This window comes from Dendrobium catenatum, unplaced genomic scaffold (assembly GCF_001605985.2).
Source record: "Dendrobium catenatum unplaced genomic scaffold, ASM160598v2 fragScaff_scaffold_1416, whole genome shotgun sequence".
NCBI lineage: Eukaryota > Viridiplantae > Streptophyta > Magnoliopsida > Asparagales > Orchidaceae > Dendrobium > Dendrobium catenatum.
The window spans coordinates 291,972-307,418 of record NW_021319878.1 but is presented as its reverse complement, the minus strand read 5'-3'; the positions used below and the strand labels follow the sequence as shown (position 1 = coordinate 307,418).

Sequence of the window (15,447 nt, the reverse complement as noted above, 5' to 3'; positions counted from 1 at the left end):
TGCCCTTCTCTCTGCTAGGTCATTCTCCTATTCAAGAAAAGTAATGTAATAAAAGGGTAATATGAACGAGAGATTATTTTATGCGGATGTCGAACACAGTTCATTTTTCAGAGACCAATAAGAATGCACCACTTCAGCGGTGCCAGGCCGAGTACCAAGCGGTACCGAGCAGGGGGTGACGTGGCGTATTCTGGTTGATCTCCGGACGATGTTCGACGTCTGCACAGAATAATTTCAATATGAAGACATTGCTCGTTAGAGCAAAGGTCACATGTGAGACGTGCATTTCATCATGAAGAAGAATAATATGCTTGATAACAAAGATAAATAAAGTGCGACATCAAAAGCTTCTTATATTTCTAAATAAAAGAAGTCACTAGAATTTGAAGTATAGGGATATCACCAAATTGACTTATAAATATGGCCCTTAATATATGTTTTTTAAAGAAACCGTGAGAAGAGAAAAAATAGTGAGAAACACATATAGGAGGACAATCAAGTGAAGAGTGAGCAGTTGCTAGGATAATAAAGCAAAGTGGAATATTATATATGGAGTTTCTTATATTTCAATATAAAAAATATGAAGATATGTAATTTTTTGGATATTTAGATCAATGAAGATAATTTTTTTCATATGAGAAATTATTTGATGTGAAGTTCGGACATAGCTCTACTCAGGGATTCCAATCAACTATCGGCACATATTTTTTTGAATTTAGTTATTTTTGCAACCAGGCCATAATTTTTACTGTTGCACGACCAGACGATCAAGGCCGACTATTTTGCTCCACTATTTAGTTGGCATTCCTTTTAAACAAAAAATGCTGATTGGTTCATAGATTTTAACGTTTATAGCAAATATAATTTTTTCCCAAATCGTCTCCAAAATTTTCAACATCGAATCAATCAAAGAAGAAGATGGATAATGATTTTGATGACGTTTAGATTCATACACAAAAAAAATTCATGATCTCTTCCTTGATATCAAAACTCACTATATTACTAAAGTAAGCTTCTATGTGCGCGCCATATGAAGCCACCATAAAAGGGCAGCTTGGCTTCCGATAAACTGAAAAACCAGTCGTTGCTTCGATCAAATTTGAATTTAACTGAAGCACCGATTCAGTTCGGCTCCGTGGTGAAATATATGGTGTACGGGTTCGGCAAAGGAGGGCCTTCGCCTGCGGAAAAATACGAGCAATTAGGGTTAGCCGATGCCCTCTCTCGCCCTTACGATTACTCGCCAGCCTGCCAGGAGCTGGCTCTCATCCTCAGACGCGCTTATGCGAAGCTTCCCAAGAATGTTCAGTCCCTCGTCTTCCGCGACACGCTCTCCGCTTTTCGCCTTCTTCCCCAGTTAGTTTTATTTCCGTATATTTTTCTCCCATTTTAATTTTCAATTACTCGATTGATAATGGTTCTCTTTTTTATTATTTTTGATTCTTCGAAGCAAGCATCGATGCTCATTTACACCGGCTAGTCGTAAATTGGGAAACCTATTTGAGTACTAGGGGTTTTCCTATCTAAACTACTTGAGAGTTTTGCAATCGTGGACCTAATAATTTTAGGTTACTGAAGGGTGATCAGGTACACTATTAGGGTCTTGAACAAGCAAGGTATTGCAGATGATGTTATGCAAATTTGTTTGTGTATTGGTAATATAAATTTCATACAGTAAAGAAAAATCATATGGCCACAGGTTGTAAATTTCCCTCAATTTTGCTGTCCTCTATAAGCTTTGAGTGATAATATTATAAATAGAAGCACCTGAGTGCACGACCAAATGGGGAGTTGGGGGTGGGGTGGATGTTTTAGAAGATGAAATTGCACAAATCACAATAGAAATAATATGCATTTATTATAAACAAATGTGCAATTAAAAAAAATAAGTATTAGAAAATCCATACATTGTGGTGGACAAAGATGTTGAATAAATAAATAAATTGATGTAAAAAAAATGAATTTTGCAAAATGTTGCTCCACACACTTAAGTTTATTTTGATTTCTATTAAAAAAAATGAAAAGTTTGGTAATTAAATTGTTGTAAAATAAAATGATACATCCAAGTGGATGTGGACCGCAATAAAGCAAACAAAATATTGCAAGTAGTAAATTTTGTTGTTGCAAGTAGTAAATTTTGCAAGAGATTATCAACATACCTAAGTGAGTGTGGACTGCAACCTTAAAAGAAATATGAAGTTGTGGTGCTTAAAGATAGTTGCAGAAGTGTATTGACGTACTCAAGTGACTTTGGGCTGTAAAGTAAAAGAAAATGAACATTGCTGTAAATTTAAAGAGTTGCTAAAAATGTATCCACTTGCTCAAGTAAATGTGGACAGTAACTTTCAAAGAGAAGTATCTGTAAAATAACTAAATAGGAGAAAATAAATGCTAATCTATAGTGAATTGCTTTTCTAAAGATATTCTCTTGGAGTTCATGAGATATTCTTTTTGCAGTTGAGCTTTAGTGTACAACTACTTTTGCCTTATAGATCATCATACATCATCTTTCCAGCTCCATATATGAATCTATTTATTTATATCTATGTTTCTACAGTGTTGAACCAAGCATCGGAATTCCAGCTGCAAATCTTCTTGTCCAAGCTAGTGAAGCTGCACTACCCAAGCAGAAGAAAACACTGGCTTCCTCTGAGTTCAAGCATGTTGTGGTTGCACAGAGGAGGCGTGTCAAAGTTCTTGAACATGAAGGTATGACATTTTCTTATGTTGCTTTTTGATACCCTATTTTTTTCTTGCAAGGGCTTGTGTTCAACCAGGTAATGAGCTATTCTACATCAAGTTATTTTTAGTTTCCATTCTTAGTGAAAATATTGACGCATGGGCATATTTTAATGATGCTGGCACTTTCAGGAGCTACCATCGTAAGCACTCTATTGATGTACGAATGTAGACGTCTGATACATGAGTAAAATTGACCCTAAAGGCTTGTTCAAGGCGCTTTATTGCAGCATTAAATAGTCTATGCGAGCATTTTATACTATGTACCTGATGCATTTGTGCATGTTACTTTGACCTGCCAAAATTCTCTCTGGACATTCTTTGCCCTCAAATCCACCTCTCAAAGAACCATTATTTTTAGTATACTACTGAGTGGAAACTCTAGCTCTTGAACCATGATTTTGTTTTTATTATTATTTTTTCTTCTTTTCTGACTTTTTTGTTGCACTTGCTTTATTTATAAGGCAGCTTATTTAGGGTTTTCTTAGATTGATGAACTCCACCTTTATCTTTACGCAAATGAGCTTTTCATTTTTAATGGTGCTCGTTAGTTTATGGTTTTTGAACATTAAACAATTAAATGTGAATTGGCTGATCTTTATTATCATGTTTTTATTGATTTTCACTGTCCATGAGATTTGCTTTAAAATTTGAATATAAGCATTTTAATAAAATTGATATATCATAAAAAAATAATGTTGATCGGGCACAAATCTTGAAGCAAAATCATGTTGGAAGCTTCAAAAATTAAATCAGAAGCCATCTGAACTCCGATTTCAACAAACTTATAGTTGAACCGAACGTCTCAGAAATACGAACTCAACGACACCAAATTCGACTCAATCTGAGCCCAAATCGGTCCAAATCGAAGGCCTGAAGCACATTTAGAAGGTTCAAACCACAATTTGGATTGCCAAATGATTTCCAAACATGACATGCTTATAGTCAAATCAAGCAGCTTGACGAGACGAATCCAACAAGCCCAAGATCGTCAAATTCCGATATCATTAGAGCCTTCAAATGCCTGATAAACGACCACAATCAAGAGATTCAACATCGGCCGTTCTTTCAAATCACTCCCGATCCACTCATGATTTTCCACCTATTTACTGGCCATGTCACTCTCAGAAAACTATAAATAGACCCCTCATTTCTCTTGAGAGGGGACCCAAGCAAGAAGAGAAGAGAAGAAGAAGAGAAGAGGAGGGAAAAAGCTCCTCCTTCACCACCGCTGGAGTTCCGCTCGACTTTCAAGTGACGCCGGAGTTTCGCCTGACTTTTAAGTAACGCCGAAGTTCTGCCCGACTTTTAAGTGACGTCGGAGTTCCGCCCGACTTTTAAGTGACGTTGGAGTTCCACCCGACTTTCAAGTGGCGCCAAAATTTTGCCCGACTTTCAAGGGATTCCGGAGTTCTGCTCGACTTCCAAGTGATGCCGAAACTCCGCCCGATTTCCAAGTGACTCTGGGATTCAACTCGAATACACAGCATCATCGAATATCAAATTCTTATTTGTAACTGGATTTCAATCATTGTAATCTGATTGTCCTAAATTTTAAGGATGAGTCAGCCTCTTGTACCTCAAGTAACACTAGTGGAATTCTCTCAACTGGGCGTGACCCTGTGGTTTTTCCCTTTACTGGGTTTCCACGTAAAAATATTTGTGTCTTATATCTTTTCTGTTTGTGTGTTGGATATTTGTATAATGCTGAGACAAAAAATTCAAACTCTATCGCCGCGTATATTCTAGCCCCCGCAACAAAAATAATTAAATGAACAAAATGATTACTGGATTTTTTATGCGTGTTCATTTTGATCCCTGACTTGTTCAAGCATTCTTTTTAGTCCCCAACCATCAAATTTGAACTATTTTGGTCCCACCACAACTATTTCAGCTGTTTGGGTGAAAATTGGTGGAGGGAAGCTTTCTTTGAGGGCCTTTTGAACTTCTTAGAATTAATCTTATTTGTTTCTGTTGTTAAGTAGTTAGATTGGCCCCAAAATTTTTATAATATCTTCATGTAAAGCTTCCCCGCCAATTTTTGTCTAAGTTGATGGTTGAACTAGATTGGTTCGAATTCAACGAGTTGAGGGATTAAATTTAAACAACAACAACAACAACATAAAACCTTTATCCCATTACGTGGGGTCAGCTACATGAATCTTTTTCCTCCATTGTGTCTTGTGAAGAGTCAAATTCTCATTTAAATTTAATAAAAAAAAAGGTTATTTCTAATATTTTCTAGCCAAGTCTGTTTAGGATAAATAGGTTTGGGATTGTTTTTGTGCTTATTATTGATAAAATTGGATAAAAATTCCTGTTTGCTCTTACAATCGTTTAGGATAGCAAGGATATGAAATGAGCATATACGTGAAAAGGTTGGAGTAGCTCCAGTAGAAGATAAGATTAGAGAAAGTCGTCTTAGATGGTTTGGTCACATAAAACGGCGGCCTTCCAATGATCCGGTTAGGAGAGTAGAGGTATTAGATTTGACTTATGTTAAGAAAGGTAGAGGCAGACCTAAGAAGACTTGGTTTGAAAATATTAGGAATGACCTTTCTTTATTAGATTTAAACGAGAATTTGACCTTTAATAGGACACAATGGAGAAAAAGGATTCATGTAGCCGACCCCACGTAGTGGGACAAAGGCTTGATGTTGTTGTTATTGTAGGGTTGTGGATTGTTGTTGTTGTTGCTCTTACAATCGTTTATTTTCAATCTTTTTATGATGGTCTGCTATTCAATTTGTCCTTTATTCATATGATCTATTGCTAATTAACTATGTATAATGCTAATTAATTGCTTAAGCAACAAATGTGTTGAATATTGCACAAAATTTGACATTTTATAGGATCAAGTGTACACAATACCTGTCCCATCAAGTAGTTATTATGGAATACGTGTCACAACTATCCAAAGCTAACATTATTTTAATTTTCATACTTCCATCTTGTAATACTTCATTTTTGTTATAAACTGCATTTCCCAGGTTATACACACCTACCTCAGGATATCCTTCTCCATGTTTTCAGATCGCTTGACATGAGGTCTTTGGTCAATGCTAGCTCAGTTTGCTGGTATTTCTTCCTTCCTTTCTCTTTTGAAGAAGTTATTTTTATTTTGATTGTACTAATGTTCCTTTATCCCTCTAGGGAGTGGAATACTGCTGCAAAAGCAAATATATTATGGATGTCCCAGTATTCCATAATATTTGGCAAGTTTGATATTTCTGTCAAAAAAAAATTTTGTGATTATGCTGATGAAGTCGCTGGTGTCAGGATTAAAGAATGCAAAGACCTATCAGTTAATTTTGATTGGAGATGGGCTTTTAAAATGAGATTCATGAGTATGTTCCATCCATTTGACACTTTCTAGAAAATATCATTGTTTTCAATATGGATTCCCATGCCCTTAGTGGTTGGGCTCATCTATGATCAAATGATGTTGTGAAATATGTTGTTATTTCTATGTTCATCTTATGTTGTTATCCAAGTGGCTCCTTTTGGCGTTGGGCTTGCCCATTCAGACAACCAATCAACATGGGCATACCAATATGGTTCATCAAAATTGTGCCAACTACAGTTAGGGTGAGCTATTTGAAGAGTAGGAAGCTGACCAACATTGATAAACCAAGATTTCTTGGTGGATGGCTAGGTTTATCTTGCATGAAGTGCATGGTAGCACATGGAGCTACATTAAAGGGCTGCACAAGAGAAGACAAATAAAAATAATAATAAGCAGGATTAGCAACCCTCCCACCTCACCACCTTCTCTCTCTTAAACCACAAGCAGCTGCCCCTTGAAGATAAGAGTGAAAGGAAAAGGAGGGGGATAAGGAAAGGATGAGGAGTATACTTAGGTTATAAATTTTTTCACATTTCATGGCACGTAATTAGAATTCTTTTGTATTGATAGGAGTTTCCATTCATTAAAATTTAAGTTTCTATTTATCATGAGTATGTTGATAAATCTTCCTTTGTGCTCATTTCTATGTGGAGCAAAGTTGTTTTGGTGGTTCGAAACCAATACTTATTAAGTTTTTTACCGGTCCATTGTTTATATTCAAAGTAGATGGTGTATGCATTTTTTTTTTCTATGCTTGATTAAACATATTCTGTCAGTTTTTTTCTAGCAAACAATTTCAAGAATTATCTTTCTAATCTACTTTGTTTCTTTTGTTGGTTGCTCTTTAATATCGTGGTCCTTGTGTTACTGATTTTAAAATTGCTTAATTCAACTGCCTGTTTTGAAGAAAGTTTAAACTGAAAATAGATTCAGTTGCACTATGTTGTGACATGTATCTTCCTGCATTTGCTTGCCTGTTCTTCTGTACCATTCATCACAAGTTACTTGGAACGCTAGCAAATTTTTTCTTAAGATTGTTGATTGTACATACTCACCCTATTACAGATTGCTCTGCTTGGAGATCCAGACCGCATCGAGCAGTTTGTATGCATTGTGAATCAGTAATCTGGCTCAGTGGGTTAACATCTGATACACCTCACCATTGTCCTAAAAGTGAAAAAGGCAGGTTAAAAATCAAGCCCATTCCAGCTTATATGGTAATGTACCCTATATATGGATTTATAATTTAATCATGTCTCCATAAATGCAAGAGAAAGTTTATTTGCTCATTTTGTAACGGTGAACGCCATCCATGCAGTTAAATCTGTTCTATGGTTTTGAACACGTCATGTGATTGCCTATTTTTGTGTTATTGGATTTTCAAGTCTTTATGATACCTTCCCTTCAATTTTCTTCTCTTTGATATAGTTTCTTTACTGATCGAAAATTTGGTTGAAGGGGCTTTTGGAGGCCTTATTCCAACATTTATAGGAGAGTATTGAAGCTATAGCTCTATCCCATTTAATGCCTTGGATGAATTTCTTATTTAAGAACAATGATGTTCCAGGTTTAATTGCTTATGGTTCTTGTAGCTGACTTGTTTTGTATGTGATGCTTACTAAAGAAAAACCTTGTGTGCCAAAGAGTTTTGATTAGCTTGCTAAACCAATCCGGTAGTTTAGCTTGTCATCATCATAAACCCCAATTAAAGGATTAGATGATTGAAACCCATTAAAATTAAATAGAAAACCCAATCAGTGGTTAGAATACCTGCGGGAAGTTAAGTTGGAATGGAAGCTAGAATATAACTCAAAACTTGTTACTGATGTTGAAAGCCTCTCCATCCGTACTCCCTTCGCTTTTCTTCCTTCAAATGATTCTTGACCACGGAGGCATCCCATGACACGGGCCTTCACAACCTTTTGGCCAACTGCAAATTTTCTTATTTTGGAAACTTGCTAGGTCTTCTCTCACAGATCCCACGTAGTGGAATAAAGACTTGATGATGTTGTTGTTGTTGGAAACTTGCTAGGTCTGCTATAAGCACACATGCTCTGAAAAGTGCACCTGCTATAGATTAGTGCCTATATATACATATATATATAATTAAGAGCTTCACTATTGCAACAATATCCAATCTCTATAAACTGAATTGGTAAGGCTCCATGTAAAGATATCCATCCAATAGTTTCCGTATCAAAGGAGAGCCATCCAGCCAGCTCCAGCCAGGTGGAAGATTTGCAACAGAAATTGGTTGGTCTGTAGGTGACAGCATGTCTAAAACCACCTAGTTCTTTTATAGAGTGGGCATTTGAAGAAACATCATTAGGTTTTTGAGTCTTGAGAATGTCTCTTCAAGATCCTTTGGTGGGCTTCTTGCAACTTGTTTTTCAGTAAGAGGTCCTTCATGTTGATTTTGATGTTACTCTTCTTATAATGCCTGAAGTCATTGCCCATTAATCTTTATTGGATCATGCCAACTTTTTTGAGTCTAAACAGCATGACTAAATAGCAGTACACGGCATTGCATGTGATCAAAATCATTTTATTTTCATCTTTAGCGTGCATTTTAATTTGATGGTAGTTGGAGACATCATCAAGAAGCTTGAGTGGTTGGAAGTTGATTGATTTGTTCACTGGAGAATCAATGATGGGAAGAAGATAAGAGTCTTTGGGGGAAGCTTGGTTCGAGTGATAAACTCTATACGTCCTCCATTTTGTAGTATTGTAGTAGATTTCTTTAGCATTGAAGATCCTTTTTATGTGTTGGACCCCCAGAATTAACTCGCTTGCAAGGAGCTTGTCTAACTCTAATATAATGTAAATATGCATCTCTATTGCCACCTATCATTTTATGTGCTTTATTTTCTTGCTTTTGTGATGGGCATTTGGCCGATGGCTCACAACTAAGATATTCACACTCATTTTCTCAAAATGTTCCCATGCAAATATATTTTTTTCGTTTCAATAAATATGGCTTTTATTTCCTCTTCATCATGTTTGAGTCAATACTTAAAACTTACTCGAAGGATCTCATCATTTGGGCGTTTGACGAAGTTAGGTATCACTTTCATGGTTGAATGAAGTTCCTTGTCAACACTTCGCTAAGATTATTCAGAATCCTGACAATCATATAGTGCATAGAGATGATAAGCACCATGTGAAGTATTTTTTCAATAAAAAATGTTGTTTAACGCACATGCAATGATCTCTGACATCAACAATTGGTCTTCGTTCAAAAATGTGCAAATTTAACTAGTGGATTCTAACGAAATAAAGATCATGGTTATCTTTTGAGATTTGTATTTTTACTTTTCTAGATCATTTTCTTTGAAGACTTCCGACAACTAACCTGTTTGCCTTATCTGTTATCATCAGCTCGTAGACTATCTACTGGGAGCGGAAGACAATTGCGAGAGTAGCAGACATAACTCGGCTTTCTTATTCTCTGAAAGTGATGACAGTGATTCTGATGGCTCTCCAGCCCCTAAATGGTTGCCTAAGTTGTGGGCCTTACCTAGGCTGGTTGACTGAATTTTTGAGCGAAATTATGAGGTTTGTCAACAAAGCGTGCTCTTGAATGTTTATATGATCCTTTTTGAATAAATCTATTAAACCGCTTCCTTCGAAGGTCCTTGGTTAAGAAATTCGGCAAACCTCTTCATTCTGAATAAAAAATGAACTCATTTGTTATATATATATTTAAAATTTTCTACTTTTTGAGAAAACTGAGTTCATTTCAACCACTAGTTAGATTGTTTCAAGTCACATTCTGAGATTTGTTCAGCTTAAAAAAAAAAGGATAATAACATACATGCTTCCAAAATTCATATTGCATCACTTAAACCTTCATGGTTGATGTTTTTAATAAATTATTAAGTAGTTTTGCGATCAATTGTTTTAAAAAAAAGAACTTGCCAACAAGCCCAAGGTGATTGTACGTTTGTTGAGGCACAGGTGACTCATGAAGATTTCCTAAATGTTTAAATGTGGCAATATATGTGATGATGCTCAAGCGCCTACAAGCTTGGTAGTCCTGCTATCATGGAGGAGATTCAATAAATTTTCAAATCTATTTCCATTGCTATGAATGAATAATTTGATGAGGTCCATGGAATCGATGGGGTGAATTGTCTAGCTGTTGGCAAAGCTTAGGTTGATATGTCGGCTAAAGGTTGCAGAATCTAATGAAGTATCTGAGCTTTGATAGAGTTTGAATTGAGGTTGTGATCAGGAGATCAGTTGACTTGTCGAGAAAATGCATGGATGACTAGTCGAGGGAATTTAGATGTTATAAAAATTTGTCAAAGTTGTGAAATATTGGCGAGGCTAAATGAGTTGTATGATGTTATAATGATCCCTTGCTCGAACTATGATATAGTCAACACCACTTGTAACTTCTACAAGTTCATTCATGATATTTTGTAACAAACTTTCCCATTCTTTTCATTGTGATCAATTTACCCTACCCATATAAAGGGATTTCGTAGGACTTAAAATATTCATAGTTAATTTGGGACAGTTTGATTGGTTGAAAAAGAATGCAATGTAAAAGGAATGAAACGTAAAATGAATACTTTGGAGTTGTTTGGAAGAGTTTAAAATGAATGCATTATTTTTTTATTTGATTTATAGTAAAATGAATGCAGTATAAAATCTAAAAAAAGTGGTGGTTACTGGTGGTCGATGATAGTGGCGGTTGACGGTGAGTCACCGACGACCTGTGGTGGGCGGCGACGGTGGTGGGCAGCGGTGGAGGTGGTGGTGGATGATGGTTGTGGTGGTGGCCGGTGGGTGGTGGCTGGCGGTGGCGGTGACGGTAGCGGCTGGTGGAGTGGTAACAGACAACAACAATGACAATGAATTTATGGTGTATTTGGAACTTGCCCAAATCCGAGGAATTCTAAATATACCAAAATTAAACTAGAGGGTGAATTCCAAATGCACCAAGATTTTATACTGAATTTGTTTTATTTCAAACCATACACAATATTCTTAAAAACCCTTGCATTTGAAATGTTTTACACCCATTTTATTTCAAACCAAATAGCCCCTTAATTAATTTTGGAGAGAGTTCTCTTGAAGAGATTTTTAGAAGCAGGGAGTGATTAGAGATAGAATATGAGATTCAAGAAATTATTCCTTTTCCTATTTTTATAATTGTAAAATTTTCTTTTTAAGTGAAACATTTTTTCCTTACTCCAAACTAAGGATTTAGATTATCCCCCTTGTTCTGCCTGCTCAATGTGTTGGTTATATCTTCAATTACCGTCTTGTGAGTGTTTAGGATCAAGGTGGTATTCAAGTGTTATGTTTGAAAGAATTTTGATGCATGTGTTGCAAAAAATTGGCTAGAAGATAAAAACCTTTTGCTGCTTTAGATATTTCATAAAAAGGAGATCAGTATGCATTGTCAAGGCAATCATACAAGGCGAAAATGTTGTTGACTTATTTACTCAACTTGCACTCTTTCAATAGTAGATGATTGTGGTATTTGAGATGACGTGTTAGTAAATCTTGATAAATCTTGATAGCAAATGAAGAACCATCATATGAGGAGATCTATTCCAGAGGAAGATTTGGTTGTTATGATAACGAGAAATCGATGAATATTTTGGCGAGTAAGAAAATGCCTTAGGCATAGAAGATGAAATTCTTGAGCTTTCTTTTAGCGGATGACGCGAACTTATACCCCTAGTTTTGATGGTTCTATTGACTTTTGAGAAGTTTGACACATTGGTGGATTAACTCGAGACCTATTTCAATCTCTATGGGTGTTCCTCTTACGAGAATGTCTTGTTTGTTTGTTTGCTCACTTAAAATGCACTAAGCATGCAATGATAGTGAAACACCATCTCAAGCATGGGTGTTAATGAGGTATTAAAAAGAAAGATTGAGGAAGTAGCATGGTTGTCATATCGGTACGATCAAACAATGTAAGTATATATTACAAAGTTCAATTACTTCAATAGATAAGCACCGATGATTGGTGTCATTGGAAAGTAGTGTAAGAATATACTACAAAGTTCAATAGATAAGCCCTGATGATTGGTGTATAGGTGCCACCCTACAAAGACCTATTTCAATCTCTATGGGTGTTCCTCCCATGAGAATGCCTTGCTTTCTTGTTTGCTCGCTTAAAATGTGCACTAAGCATGCAATGATAATGAAACATGCATCTCAAGCGTGTGTGTGATGGACCGGTTCACCCGGTCCATCCTCCTGAACCCGTGTGGGTCTACAGACGGAGAAGGGAAGACGGGCGAACCCGCTGGGAGCAAGGAGAAGCCAAGAGCCACTACAAGTGAAGGAAGAGAGGAAGAATGATCAAGGCAAGAAGGAGGTGCTCATCGAGTAGAAGGACTTACCGACACATGAGGCTACTTGGGAGATATACGAAGCCATGCGGGAGCAATTCCCAGACTTCAACCTTGAGAACAAGGTTGATCTTATAGAGGGCGGTATTGATGGACCGGTTCACCCGGTCCATCCCCCTGAACCCGTGCGGGTCTATAGACGGAGAAGGGGAGACGGGCGAACCCGCTGGGAGCAAGGAGAAGCCACGGTGGGCCCCATGGGCCCACCTATGTGATCATGGGCATCATTGGGGTGGGGGGAGGGCGAAATTCTGGGAGGAGATTACATGGTTGTTTTGGAGGAGGTTACATGGTTGTTTTGGAGGGGTAATTTAGGGATGTGGGATGAATTTGGGATGGTATTAAGAGGGCAATTAGGGTCAGTTTTTCTTTATGCTGATTGAAACTTTTCTATTGTTTTCTTTTTGCTTTTTCTAGAGTTTGTATTGGGAGACCTTGTCCTTCTCGAATTGGACAAACTTATCTTATTTTCTCTTGAATTTTAATAGAATTGTTTTTCTGTTCTTCATCCCATTTCTCTTGTGATTGCTTTTCTTTGGATTTGGTGGAGAAATTCTCTTCAAGTGAGGGGAATTAGGGCAAAACTGAAATTGAGAAACCCTAGGGCGTATCAGTGTGTTAATGATGTATTAAAAGAAAGATTGAGGAAGTAGCTTGGATTGTCACATCGATAAGATCAAACCATGTAATAATATACTACAAAGTTTAATAGACAAGCCCTCAGGATTGTTGTCATTAGAAAACATCTACTTTGGACGAAAATTGTTGTTTTGCTGCAGACAAATTTTCCAATGATTTTTTATTCACCAACAAAGATATTGGTCATGTTAGTATGTTTGTCATGACCATCAAAAGAAAGAAGCACAGAGCTCTCCAATGATAAGAACGAGGATATGCAAAGGTTTTCAAATGAAGAATGGGATCCTAAGAGGTTCTACTAATGATAATGCCACACGAATCTCAACTTATACAATAATTTCTATTTTTTGGAACTCTTCCCAGAGAAGTTAAAGAAGGATGCAAGGGTAAGAAGTTGGTAAATATAATAGACAGGGATCCCAATAGGCACGAGGAGATGTTCACTGCTTAGAAACTTGCCTAATCTTTATAGGCCATTTAAAGTGAAATCAATGTTGTTGGATCCCGACATAATTTTGGACATGATTTGATGCAAGAGAGGGAACTTGTAGCATACTACTTTGAGATGTTGCAAGTTGCTTTGAAGTATTATTCGACATATGATCATAAACTTTGTGGACTTTATGAAGCTGCGAGTCATCGAATTTCTTATATGCTTGAAAAAGAAAACATGATTCAAAGTAACCACAAATTATTTTAATGCCTATTGCCTATACTCATAATCAAAGCTCCAACAGGTGTGACATATGAAGTAGATGGTATATTTGCAGCAATTGAATTTGGCCATTAGGTATAAGAAGGGAGTGTGTAATAAGATGGTTGGCATTCTCCCTCCACCTTCGCCAACTCCATTGGCAATAATGCATTTGTAACATTCTAGAAATGATGAGTATGCTGATCTCTATAAGCTTGATGATGATTTTGAGATTTTTTTGGAAGGATCTGTTAGACCGGTCCAGCTGATCCACACAGGACCAGCCCATGCAAATAGAGGCGGAACTTCTCTGCCTCTCTTGCAGGGCTGATCAAGCCGCAAGTTTTCGGGTGCCAAATAGGAAAGAATTTTGGGGGAATTAAGAGGGAATTTTGAATGTAGGGATTGTTTAAGGAATTCTTTTTGATTTGTATGCATTAAATAATTTGTTTTCCTAGGGTTAGGACATCTTGAATTTGGCTGAAATTTGAGATCTCCTAGATTTATGTTTTCCTTTGGGCACTAGCGGCGTCTACAGATTGGGAGAGATCGATCCTCCTCTCGAATAAAGGATCAATCGTATCTAGGTATTTTTAGCTTTCTTTTCATCAAATAATACAAATTATCTATTGTTTTTGTGGTTTAGTGTGGAGAATTCTCCCTGTTTTTCGAAGATTGATAGGAAATACTTGAGATCTACAAGTGTTTCCTATCAGGATCCTAATAAGATGAGTACACCATCAAGAAAGAATTTATTTATAAAGAGAATCAACTTTGTATTTCCAAAGCTTGTCTCATAATATTTAGCTGATTGGTAAAATAGATGATGTACTATATTTTTTGCTTGATTTTTCCTACTTTTTTCTTTTATCAGGTTAGGTTATTGGTTGTCATCTCCGAGCCACGAGAGAAAATGTGAGGATGAGATGCAGGCGAGCTCATTGCCACTCTCTTGTATGCGTATTCGAGGATGACATGCACAAGAAGACAACAGGTTGGCAACTTCATATTTTAATTAAGCCATTTGATATGCAAAATTACAAATGATGATTTGATGGTTAGCAGATTCATTTCAATAAATATTTTAAGAAATTATGTCCCATCATAAACTTTCTGTCAATGTTCTAACTACCTTAATCATGTATTATTATAAATGATTTGTCTAAATTATTATTATTTTGGTTTTATTTGAAAGTGATGGAAAGTAAAGGGAAATGAATTGCATTGATTTCATTTTTATTTTTGGTTTGAAAGAATAACTAAAAAATCGAAGGATGAAAGGCAATCTAATTTTATTTGCACTTCAATTTAAGCAATGTATTATTATTGCATCTTCTTAAAATTGTTTTGGATCATTTTATTTACTGACAATAAATGAAAATTCAAAAAGACAAAAATAACCGAGAATTAATTTAATTGAAATAGTTTCCTTCATCTTTAGATGATAAATTTATTATTTGCATTAAAATATTAATCTCATTAGGATAAATCATTCATCACAAATGACTTGTGAGCTGCCCAAGCGAAACCTAATGCATGGTGATCTAGAGGGAGAGGAATTATTCTGTGTGGAGGCCGGACGCAGTACGTCGTCCAGAGACCAACTATAGTGTAATAAATCGAGCCTTGATACCGAGCGAGGGATTGATGTG

General features: G+C 36.4%; 1 protein-coding gene across 2 annotated transcripts; it reads left to right on the top strand.

Annotated features, from left to right (window-relative positions):
* The first annotated feature begins 987 nt into the window (after positions 1–987).
* LOC110092097 (F-box protein At5g52880) lies at positions 988–15,028 on the top strand. Of its 2 annotated transcripts, none has more exons than XM_020816477.2 (7): positions 988–1,371; positions 2,558–2,709; positions 5,730–5,817; positions 5,893–6,086; positions 7,151–7,302; positions 9,464–9,640; positions 14,670–15,028. In XM_020816477.2, the coding sequence occupies exons 1-6, from the start codon at positions 1,148–1,150 to the stop codon at positions 9,617–9,619; spliced, it is 966 nt and encodes a 321-aa protein (XP_020672136.1). In that variant the 5' UTR covers positions 988–1,147; the 3' UTR covers positions 9,620–9,640; positions 14,670–15,028. The 2 variants fall into 2 exon arrangements, with proteins under 2 accessions (XP_020672136.1, XP_028555779.1); XM_028699946.1 differs by having other exon boundaries at positions 991–1,356.
* The last annotated feature ends 419 nt before the right edge of the window (positions 15,029–15,447 follow it).

Excerpts from the sequence above, each read along its gene's own strand:
- LOC110092097 (XM_020816477.2), top strand. The coding sequence starts at position 1,148 with ATGGTGTACGGGTTCGGCAAAGGAGGGCCTTCGCCTGCGGAAAAATAC. Across the intron at positions 5,818-5,892 it reads AATGCTAGCTCAGTTTGCTG|GGAGTGGAATACTGCTGCAA; the intron begins GTATTTCTTCCT and ends TTATCCCTCTAG. Across the intron at positions 7,303-9,463 it reads AGCCCATTCCAGCTTATATG|CTCGTAGACTATCTACTGGG; the intron begins GTAATGTACCCT and ends TGTTATCATCAG.